At 43.1% G+C, this 11,915-nt stretch overlaps 1 protein-coding gene across 5 annotated transcripts in view; it reads right to left on the bottom strand.

The window, feature by feature from the left end:
- Nucleotides 1–207: 207 nt before the first annotated feature.
- Nucleotides 208–11,915, bottom strand: part of GPAM (glycerol-3-phosphate acyltransferase, mitochondrial) — a 73,322-nt gene continuing 61,614 nt past the window's right edge. For 4 of the 5 annotated variants that reach the window (XM_079899892.1, XM_079899890.1, XM_079899891.1 and 1 more), the window contains 7 exons: nucleotides 11,136–11,400; nucleotides 10,445–10,581; nucleotides 9,203–9,280; nucleotides 8,439–8,579; nucleotides 6,694–6,883; nucleotides 5,327–5,385; nucleotides 209–4,502 (listed from right to left, as the gene is read on the bottom strand). In XM_079899892.1, coding sequence (XP_079756018.1) covers nucleotides 4,386–4,502; nucleotides 5,327–5,385; nucleotides 6,694–6,883; nucleotides 8,439–8,579; nucleotides 9,203–9,280; nucleotides 10,445–10,581; nucleotides 11,136–11,400 — 987 coding nt within the window. In that variant the 3' untranslated portion in view covers nucleotides 209–4,385. Of the gene's footprint in view, nucleotides 4,503–5,326; nucleotides 5,386–6,693; nucleotides 6,884–8,438; nucleotides 8,580–9,202; nucleotides 9,281–10,444; nucleotides 10,582–11,135; nucleotides 11,401–11,915 lie in introns of all 5 variants that reach the window. The other variant, XM_079899893.1, reaches the window with a different exon arrangement.

The following is an 11,915-nucleotide window of genomic DNA, read 5'->3' as shown; positions in this document are numbered from 1 at the left end:
CGAATACACCAAAGGGTGAGGGCACAGTCGTGGCAACAGCATCCCAGAGGAAATCAAAGGCGCTAAAGTACAAAGTTCAGATCGAGAAGCTGGAGCAGAACACATGGGATGATCCTGGGTGTTGATCAGGTTCACAGCCCTGTCACGCACTGTCATGCACCCAAAGGGCATGGATGGCATCACCAGGCTCCTGTTTAACACCCTTTCCAGGGGGCACACTTTGGAGAGAAGGCTGCATTTGGGCGGTTTCAAATCATCCACAGAAAACTGTGCTCTAGTAAAATACTTGTCTTACTTGTCAAAAAAAGGAAACTATTTTGAGCAACTATCATGAACTAGTGGGAAAAACCTAAGACTTCAGTTCATGCTTTTACAAACTTAAACATATTAAAATATATCAGAAGCACCACGTTTAAAGGAATATTTACAGAAACCCAAAGAATCTCTCTGTGATGTGAATATTTACTGAGAAGGGCAGTAGCCAAGCTGTAGATATCTACATCCCCAAATGCCTGATCAAATTTGAAGAGCTCTGGGTCAATAATAAAATCACGCACTGCAGGTTCACAAATTTATGTAAGATTATTTCTTATAAGCATTTTAATAAAGGCCTATGTGAAGTCAAACAAGAACCGTTTGTACAATGAATTATGTAGGGAACTTTTAACTACAAATGCAAGACATCAAGAATATATTCACTTTTTGGTTTATTAAAACAAAACTACACTTCTGTGCTTCTTACAATATATTGACAAGCATAAAAATCAATCAATGTTTCCAAATGTTTCACCCACAGCGTCACATGGTACTTTATAATAAATCTTTTTATAACAATCTGACACTTCTCTGTACAATGGGCAAATAGTTTAACACCTTCCATCAAGGCTTTTCAGAACGTTAGACGTTTAGAAATAAAGTCAAAAGTCTCTTTCAAATTCAATCATTAGTTTGTATTAAACTGAAATGCCAGATGCTAAGTCTCAAGTTCCTAAAATGTGTTTTAAAAAACAGATTTACATCCAAATTAAATCTTATAAACCTCAGTGGTAAGTCCTATCGTTTCTAAACACTAGAACTATTTGTGGATAAAAAGCTGCATTCGATTGTGCAATATTTTCTTCTAGGTTTGAATGAGAATCTTAATTTTTTATCCCAATTAATCCTAGTGTTAACTTTGCTACTTTCAGTGAAAAACCCAGATACATTAAGGGCTGGTCTTTCATCCAAGAAAAGAGCTCTGACCACCTATACTATAGTTTCCTGTGCTCATTGTCTCCAGGGGAGGAAATATACATCCATTAAATGCAACATTTGATTATACAAAATGCATGCAAATTCTGCCTCTGTGCCACATGGCAGTTCTTGTTTTGACCCCTTACAGAACTACCTAACATAGTGTTTCCCAAAATGTCTTCTATGACCCTAAGGAGAGGTCCATAGGTGTCCCAAAGGGGGAAAAGGCCCTGGGATCACACAGATTGGGAAATGCTGGGTTAAACAGGCTTGGTACTGGCAGGCCCTGAGCCCTTACTGCACTAAAGTGCACTGTGAGTTTCTAGGAAAGAGGGTCCGTGTGCAAATTTATTTTACCAGCAACACTTTTTCTATATACAAAACACCTATGAACATCTCACAGAGCACTCATATACATGGAGAACTTTGGGAAATGCTTTTCCCCTTCAGACTGGAAATTCCACAATCTTATATTCATTGCAATCCCTGATGTTTCCTCCACTCACTCTTGTGGCTTTGTGAGACTTAATAGATCTGAATAGATCTGAGAAGACTCACAGTACTGTTACTAGTTCTACACACTTCATGCTAGTTCTTTCCCTTTGTTTTTCTTTAAATTTTGAGAGTGAAAATTCCTTCTCCTCTTTTGAATTTCTTAGGATTTTCTCATTTTCAAAGAGTGCAATTTCACATTGCTTATTATTGGGTCTTTTTGTTTGCTTTTTAACTTGAGTCACAGCTTGTCTTCCCCTGGAGGACATGCATTTCAGTTTTATAGAAATGCAATAGAGTAAACTGTAGTAAATTATTTACAAGCACCTAGTTTGTTTAATCTTACATGAAAGCCATTCGCTTTTGGAAAACAAGAATAAATCTTCGAGCAAGACAGTGCTATCTGGAAGCCTTATTGGGATGATGGATGTTCGTTCAGTAACGAGGCACTCAAGAATGAGCTGTGCTAAAATTAACTCGAGGGTGAGCTTGTCTGGATGAGCAGAACTTTGGTTGAGATTTGTCTTCCTTAAAAAAGGTTTTCAAAGCACCAGTTAATTACAGAAAGCATGCATATTTATTCTCACAGTGAGTTAAGTGGCGAGAGAGCTAGCAAATCATATATTGCATTCCCCAAAGCATCTGCATAGATTTCTAGAAAACAAACCAACTGAAAGGGAAAAATAAAGCCAGAGAAGCCATTGTTCCCTGCTTAGGCTGGTGCAGCAGTAGCTCTTAGCAGAAGTCACAGGCGGGGCAGCAGAATCCACTGGGAGGTCAGTCCCAACCTTGACTTAAAGGGTCTGAGTAATCCTTGGTCTATAATTTAGTGGATGAGTAAAAGAGACTAGTGAAATATTTGCTCGCCTAGACAAGGAACACACAAGGGGATAAATAAGCCTCCCTGGCTGTTCCCCCAAACACAGAGCTCCATCCTACTTAGGAAAAAGGAATGCTACACGGGGAAGACCCCACTTCACACCAGAGACGCTGCAACACTGACAACTGCTTAATAGTACGTGAACGCCTATAAGGAAAACATGTATTTTAAATGCGGAATTTGAGAAGAGTGGAAGAAAATCACAAAAGCATGGCATTATTGCTCTGAGTTTCAAAAGCTTCATACAATGTGAAATACCAATTAGTACCTTTCCTTCTCGCAACGCACAAAGAATATTCATGAGATATTATTAGTGTTTAAAATCCAAGCTGATGAAAGCACAAACTTATTCTCAGTACTTTTCGATGAAATTCAAAGATTACCTGCAATACTCATCATGGAAAATTCCTATTCCATAATACCATGGAGAGAAGAGAAGGAACAGTAAGTTGTTAGAAAACGTTTAATATCACATGATTTTTAAATCACTATAATTACCACAATTAGCTAACGATTATGATCCCTGCTCACAAAAAGGCACCTACATGTTATGAACAATTTTTCTTAATTATTTGCCACTATGTGGCATCGGGGTTTAGGAAAATAACCCACACACGCTTTTAAAGAACCATGGTTTTTTTCTTCCTCAAAGCTAAAAAACCTATAAATGCCTCCGACCATTTGCCAGTCCGCAGGGCTATCACATATACTGTCCAGGTTGTACTCTGCCCAACGTGAGTGGGTACCAGCCACCCAGAAGACGTGCAGTGCACGACCTGTCTGAATGGCATGAGAGGACTGGGTCAGTAGCCTGAAGCCAGGGCACTTTAACACAGGCTATCAGGCCAAGCTAATAAGTTAGTACAGTTGCTCTCTCTAAGAAACAGCTGTACCTGTGATAGGCAGGTACTACCTGAGGGGTGGGAAGGTATATAGACGTAAAACAGGAGTTGTTCCTAAATACTTGCTGGTCATTTAAAACTCAATGGCACTTTTTCACATGAACAAACGTTTTCAAAGTCAGTTTTCTGGCCAGGTTTATCTTGAGTTTCGCCAGCCAAATTTATTTCCTGGTGTTAGCTGTTTGGTCACATTATCTCTATTCCTGACCTAAACTAATACTGTGTCTTCACTTAGCTCTTAAAACACTTTCTGCATCTGACTGCAACAGACAGCACAGTGATACCTGGGTGTGATGTACATTAGCCCATTCATTTGTAAAGCACTTTAAGATGAAAAGTGTTCCCACTTAAAATTTAGCTACGATTGACAAGGATAAAACCCAAAAAACAAAAACCAACAAAAAAAATCCAGGGAATGGATGACGCAATTATTTTTAAAGGAAGCATTAACCATTAATCAGAAAATATGCCAACAAATTACCTGACAGCGTTAAGTATACTATCTATACAAGATTCAGTTCTAGAATCAACTACATTTTTGTGTCCATCACAGTAATTAGTCCTTAACAGTTATACTTAAAATGTAAATCTTTAATAAACTCCAAAATAATCGTTTGCGATTTCATTTTGTAATCTACTGATTATGAACTGTGAACGGAGGCTGAGGGCCCCCGAAGTGTGATCTGTAGGCGGCTGTGTCACCTCAGAGTCCGATGATCACAGATCATGGAGGGGAGAAGGCACTTGTCTTCCAGGAGGTCACATCAGGACAGGTCAGGCCCGACCACACGATGGCACCTTCCACTCTCGAGCCACAGGCAGGAGCCTACGAGGGACTCGTCCCACACTCGTCACTGGCCAGATGTGCCAGGAGTTACCTACAGCACCACAAAACTCAGAATATATTCTAGGAGTTTTTGCCGGTTGCACTGAGGTAGAAAAGTGCTGCTGAGTTCTAAAACAGACACTCTCTTTTGTTTGGTCTCTTTGAAAACCTAGAGAGAAAGTTTAGATTAAATTAAAGACAAACCAAAAAGGGTCGGGGCGGGGCGGGGGGGGAATTTCTATCACCAACCCTGCTCTGTGTCCTAGACCAGAAAATGCAGTAAGGCACGCAGAGCCGTATGCGGGCTTTAAGTAAACGTCCATGTAAGCGTGTGCGAGTGTGGGGTGGGGAGGTTATGGGGGCAGGTGTGGGGTTCTGGGGGTGGAGTTCAACCAGTGTACTGTATTTTTAAATTTATGTTGGAATAAAGTCACAAATATTCCCTTACAATGATCACTAGTACCTTCATGGAACTCATGTTCCAAATGATATGTGAAGATAAGGGATACATGAGGATACTTCTAGAAATATTGGTAAAAGCACAAGAAAATAACTGAAGGGACTTCCCTGGCGGTCCAGTGGTTAAGACTCCACACTCCCAATGCAGGGGGCATGGGTTCGAATCCCTGGTTGGGGAGCTAAGGTCCCGCATGCCGCACAGCGCAGCCAGGAAAAGAACTGAAAACCACACGGCATAACTAACACCCCACCAAAACCGCAGGAGGATTTTGAAACACACTGACACCTTCGTTTGGAATGAAGATGAAAACCAGGAACATTCTGAAACATTCAAATAAATCTGTGCTGATGGACCTCACCTTCAACGTGCCCCTTCTTCTCCCAACCCCCAGAAATGCCTGCATGATTAATCCAGCAGAAATTGCTTCTCCCAGGCTTCAGCCCAACACAAAGGTGCCTCACATAGACTAGATCTAAATGGAAAGCAGACAGACGTGAACATGCTCTTTTATACCATAAGCAGGGGACACTCACCCCAATATCCTTAAACATTTTCACAGCATTCTTCACAAGACAATAGGTGGCACTCTCCGCTGTGAAGAAAGAAAAAGCCCCTGTCAAACGTTTAGGCCCAGCAACAAAGTAAACCCCTATACCCACAGTCAGAGCGCGGGAGGCTAGGGAGAGGGTCAGAGCAAGTCCCAGGACTGGGTCAAGCTCCCTTTCGCTACTGGTAACCTGTGAGGCCTCAAAGGATTTGCCGTTTCTTTAAAGCTACTTCGTCATCTTTTAAGGAAAAAAGAGGAGAGAGGGATAAGGAGAGAAACAGGGAGGGAAGAAGAGAGGGAGGCAGGGAAGGAGAGAGAAGAAGAAGGGAAAGAGAAACACCCAAAACATCCATCTTGAAGGACTTTTGTAAGACTCAAGACAGCGTGTAGAAATTCTTTTAAACTGCACAGTGATGCATACATGACTACTACACCAGTGGGACCAGAAAGAGCACAAGTCTAGAGGTTGGGAAAAAAGAATTGTAAACCCAGGCTGCCCTTTAACTAGCTGTGTGATCTGGAATAGTGTCCTCATCTATAAAGTGAGGTGATTTTAGCTCTAGATAGCGATCTAGAGATATATCTAGGGATATATCTACACATCTATCTATCTATAGAAAGAGAGATCTAGATATCTCTAATAACTATAACTAGATATCTCTAGATAGATTATCTCTAAATCCCTCATGGCTCTAAAAATTATTGATTCAAAGTAGTTTCAGTCCTGAACCGTAACTGTATAAAATGCTGCTCCCACGCCAATCACGCCTCTTCTGTAGCAGACAGTGTCAAGTGCCGGCCAGTACGGGGGGCAAATGGAACACCCACTGCTACTAGGTGTGCAAACTGGTTCAGCACTTAAGAACTGCTCGGCAGTACCCACTAAAGCTGAACCCACCACACCCTGTGACTAGGCAATTCTCCTACACAGCCCAGCATAAATGAGTCCCTGTGTTCACCCAAAGGCACATTCAAACATGTTCACAGCAGCACTATTCAGAGTAGCTCTGAACTGCAACACCCAAATATCCATCAATGATGGATGTGAACAAATAAAATGTGGTAAATACTTATACAGTGGAATACTACAAAGCAACAAGAATAGACAAACAACTACATGCAACGACATGTATGAATCTCACTAACAAAGTTAAATGAAAAAAGCCAGACATAAGAATATCTATCTGCATCATTCAATTTATATAACACACCCAAACAGGTAGTAGTAGTAATCTATGGAGTTAGAGGTCAGGATAATTTTGCATTCTTTTTCCCAATTATCTACAAGGAGCAGATTCCTATAATCGAAAAATGTGTAGCTTTTAAGAGAAGCCAAAACAGGGTCCCACATACCATACACTGCAACACTCCTTTCTGTCCTGGTTATCAGGTATTTGTGCAGCTTCTGCAGATACTCAGGCTCTGGAACAGGACCACTGAAGTTGTGAATGAAGATGGCAGCAGAGCTGTAGGCCTCCAGCAAAGGCCCAAGAAGCCTCTGCAGGAAGGTGATGAACTGCTGGTGCTCCTTGGACTGGCTCACCTGGGAGGGGAGGGGCGGGAGACCCAGTCACTGGGGGACAAAGGAACCTCCTCAGAGCACCAGCGGCTCAAGAAGACGGCCTCTCACTGCCTCCACACAGAAGCGGCCTACTGCTCCGTGTGCGCAGAATCGCCCCTGGAAATGACTACTGGTTTTGACATGCGTTCTTTATTGTAACCACTGACATTCAAAGTACTTGAGGTTTGCGCTCATTGAACAGCTGCCTAGGAGAAATCGTCATACTTGAGAAATTATGCCACACTGTCATCACTGAAAACAGCTGCTCCCGAGGCCGGACCCTCCAGACTTTGAAGCCTGGCTCGACGGTCACTCAAGTGCACAAAAAGGCCACATGTCGAGACCCCTGAGACCATCTCAGTCCCTCCCATCCCTCACTGCCTGCCATCCCCACGTGGCTTCGGGCCCACAGTCTGGCACAGCAGGGAATGGTGCTGGTGATGACGGGGTGCTTTGGGCAGTAGGCGCTCTCACTGCACCCCTCTCCCAAAACATGCACGTTCAGACGAGCCTCTCTGGAGTGTGGAAGCAAGATCACTGCCCCATCTCGAAACTAATAATACCCAACATGGAAAACCTCCAAAAGTCATTTGGAAAGTCATTTGGACTCTCGTGTGTGTGTGTGTGTGTGTGTGTGTGTGTGTGTAAACTAGGGGTATTATCCCACTGCAAAGAGAGTAATCCACTTAGGGTATTCAGAAGAGAAGGGTCATTATTACTAATTTCTAAAATTACAAATTAGACAAAATTGCTTTTTCTAAAGCAGGGACAATCTTTTAAAAATCAAATTTTCTCCTGTGATAGGATTTGTCTTAATTGAAGGCAAAGAGCTTGATGTAGGAAATTCTGGGAGAGATGGCAAGACTGAGCATGGCTCAAAAAGAGCACCCAGGCCAGTGGCAGCTGAATATTAATTCTCTCCCATACCTGGTACGGTCCTGCCTTGCTTCAGTGATGACTGAACAAAACCACTCTGCCTCTTTAGGAGTGAGTGCAGGTGTGGGTAAACAGGTGTGCACCTGTGCATTCTGATGAGAATGCACAGGTCATGAAAGGTATCACCTATGACGTTCATCTTGCCGAATTTTCAGACTCTTGTCTCTTTTTCCATTTATCTATACCCAAACTGAACAATTTAAGGTATTAATTCAATTCAAACAGTTTCAGTATCCTAACTAGGCAGAAAGCACCCCAGATAGTTTGTGGGTGCTCTGAACGTGAATTAGTCACCAGAGTCCCAGTTTATAAGAACCTCATAGGGCTTCCCTGGTGGCGCAGTAGTTCAGAGTCCGCCTGCCAATGCAGGGGACATGGGTTCGTGCCCCAGTCCAGGAAGATCCCACATGCCACAGAGTGGCTGGGCCTGTGAGCCATGGCCACTGAGCCTGCGCGTCCGGAGCCTGTGCTCCGCAACGGGAGAGACCACAGCAGTGACAGGCCCACGTACCGCAAAAAAAAAAAAAAGAACCTTACAACTTGTGGAACATAAGCCTCAACTCATCACTGTCACGTCCACCAGAACTCCTCACCCAAGTACCTTCAGGTAGCAATCTCGCTGCTCCTCACCAAAATCGCTGTCTTCATCTTCTTCATCACTTCTCCAAGACAAAGGTTCAGGAAGCTTCTTGTCCCACTGCTGCTCAGCAACACCAGGACTAATATCCTCCTGATCATCTGGCTATGCCAGGGAGATGACCAAGAGTAAATAAACGTGCACAGGCACGCAAACACCTGCCCGCTGGACCCCAGACAAAGCAGTCCTCTCTCATTCCCTCCCCTACTCTGCTCTGTTTAGCCATTCACAACATCAATCCACTGCCCTCTCCAAACTCAAAATCACTCGGAAGACAGCAGGGGAGGGAAAAAAGAAAGAGTGAGGGCGAAAGCTACCAGACAGATCAAATAAAATACCCTTCCCTCTCCTAAATTGGTACCTATTTTCTCAGGCCATACCCTCTATACTAAAGGTGCCAAAATTAAAACAAAATCTCAAAGAAGAAAAATGCACATGTGCAAGCTACAAGCACACAGATATGCAGAAGAGCTGATCTTGGAAGGCAGACTTCTGGATGTCAGGGAATCTAGTCAAGATACGTCTTGCACAACACCCATTACACAAAAGGAGCCAAAATATTAAGCAGTCCCAAAGGACATTTATTCTCCCCATTCTTATTTTTCTCTTCATCTCATCTGGACTTGACAATATATCGAGTGGAATTATTGGTTCAGGTGGCTGGTAGGAAAGATACTGAAGAGCAAGAAACTAAATAAAGGCAAACAAAGGCAAGCATGTGCTCTTACCTCCGCCACTGTAAGAATGCCATACTGGATAAACCTGCCTACTGTTTCATGGCAAATTTGGTAAAACGTCTGGCAGGGCTAAAAAGAAAAGGCATTTCAATGTAAATGTCACTGTCCTCCACTTATTTTTTTAAAGACAGAAAATAGCATACAAGGTAGCTGCTGGATACTTCCACAGTATCACCTGCCTCCCTCCACTGGGCAAGCCCTAAGAGTTCCGGTGCCCACCCTCTTGATGAGTGCATGTCGTGGACAAAAGAAGAGATCTTGTAACCTGACTGGCAGAGCACCCAATGCAGCACCACCTGCAGAGGGGGCTCCTGAGCTGTGTCTTCCCGAGTGGAGCAAGGCCTTAGAAGGGCTGCTTGTCAGGACCCTACACCTGTTTCTTCCTTTGTAAGACAATTTCTCTGCAAAACCTATCTTACAGTAAATGTTGTACACAAAGGTGGTGGATGAGGAAACACAATATGTATTCAAATAACTCAAAAAAGACCCAAGTGAAAGGCAAGGTCAAACTGGAGAGCCTTATCTACCCTGTCCCCTCCCGCCCTGCCCCCAAGATTCATGCAAAACAGATTCCCCAACAGGACCACAAACATAACATATATAAAGAACGCTGTGGAGGAGAGCTGTACTCACAATACCTGTGCTCATAAATGTCCCAGGGCACATTCATATAAGTGGAAAAGAACAGACTTTAAAATATAAATTCTATTTGTTGATGATTTTGAGGAAAAAATCTCTCTACTGCTTAATATGTATGCCTCATTATAAATATCTAGAGTATTTAAATATAATATAAATGCTCATTAGTTCCGCTGGGCCTTGCTTTCCCCATTTGTAAAGGAGAAGGGGTTGAGCAGATGAGTTTTAAGACTGTTTCTGACTCTTATCTTCTACGGTTCTATCATCCACGAGTGGGCATGTTAATTATTTACAAAGCCCTGACCCAGTGGTTTAAGCACAGTAAGAGCTCAATAACTCTGGATCGCAGTGATAGAGAACGCTGAGCCATCTGTCCTATCACACCTCACAGCACGCGAGGGGTTTGCTGGAGCACTGACCCCAATAGCAAACCAAGATAGTAACGACATAATGGTTTGGTGGTCATTGAGACCCAGGAGCAGGATATAAAGCTTCAATAATGGGCCAAAAGCTCTCTAAAAGGAAAGCATTTTATGATTTCACAAAGACGCTCAAGAAAAAGAGAAGAGGCAACACTAAAGAGTCTTCACTTACGAGCGAGATGGTGCCTTCGTTGGAGAGCAGGTAGCACAGGCTGGCGGCCTTGCGCACCAGCTGTTCCTGGCTGATCAAGCTGGGAGACACAGGCGCTCCCGGGCCCCTCTTCTTCAGAACTGCGTAAAGGCTGCAGGCTGAGAAGTAAAAGCTCAATGAAGCCGGCAGCCTTGGGTCTCCAAGAACAACTTCAACTGGCTCAGATTAGCTGGATCACCTCAACAGATTCTTAATACATCAAAGATAATTATCTGCATTCACTGGAGAAATTTAAGTAAATCCCTTCAGAATTTACTTCTTGTGATTCCATGTGATCCCAACCCTATCAAACCTTCCTCAGAAGCTTCCATCCCGTCCGCTCTCCGTCTCCTCTGTTGCCTCCACTCACTTCACTGTCGTGTATGTCTCATCTCACTTAGATTTTCAGCTCATGAACAGCAAGACACCTTACCTCTCCTCCCTAGTAAAACGTGTAATACTATGCATACAGTAATCCAGTTACTACTTGTTGAACAATAAATGTAAGAATAAGCGATAAACAGTGACACAGCAGATGACACTTTTGTTTGAAAACTAAAACTATAGCAACACATTCCCTCAAACAAGGGGCTATCATCCAAACTGAAAGAGACACCACCATGTGCTTTTGGCCATTTTAGTTGCCACGAAAATATTTCAGGGTCCGACATACCTATGATGGCCTCCATGATAAAGACGTGGAGCAGCCCATTGCTGTAGAAGTTGAGTTCAAAGACTGATGGGACAGTTGTGCTGGGAGTAATAAAAAATTCATCGTTCCTGCTGGTGTGTGTGATTGTAATGCAATTTCCCAGCAGCTGTATGGCATGCATGACTACATCTTCTGAATTTCCTGAGAAACCCAGGTCAAAATCGCGAGCCAGGACTTCCTCCTTCATCACAAAGAAGTCCTCCACCAGTGTGGAGAGATCAATTCCCTAGAGAAACAGACAGAAGTGGTCTCTTGAGAACAGAAAAACTCCTTCCCAAAAGATGAAGAGACCGTTCCAAGGATTTTTTTTCTTGCCTTGGCTTTCCTGCAGCTCGCTGTTGGCACATACAGAAAAAGAGCCAAAACACCGTGTAAAGAAAGTCAGAAGACTGGTTAAAAAGCAGTCCCCCAGGAATGTCAAGGTACTCCACATCAGAGACTACTCTAGCCACAACATGTGATAGGAGCACGTAAGATCACAAAAGGGAGAAGCCACCATCTGAAAGTGAGAAGTACTTATTTTTTAGCAAGAATTTCCCTCATTCTAAATATTTATCTGACAAATATTTATTTGGTGTCTATATACCGGCACTATGTTTGGTGTTGAGAACATGACTGTGAGAGAGACAGACAGACAGACAGACAGACACAGTCTTTCCCATCACAGGGCTTAGACAAGCGTGTTGTGGGAAGGCAGAGCGCAGGTCCAAAATACAAATCAAACAGCTTGGAAACCATTAG

The sequence above is a fragment of the Stenella coeruleoalba genome (assembly GCF_951394435.1).
Source record: "Stenella coeruleoalba genome assembly, chromosome: 16".
In the NCBI taxonomy this organism is placed as follows: domain Eukaryota; kingdom Metazoa; phylum Chordata; class Mammalia; order Artiodactyla; family Delphinidae; genus Stenella; species Stenella coeruleoalba.
The sequence above is the reverse complement of the archived record's forward strand: the minus strand, read 5'-3'. Positions and strand labels throughout refer to the sequence as shown.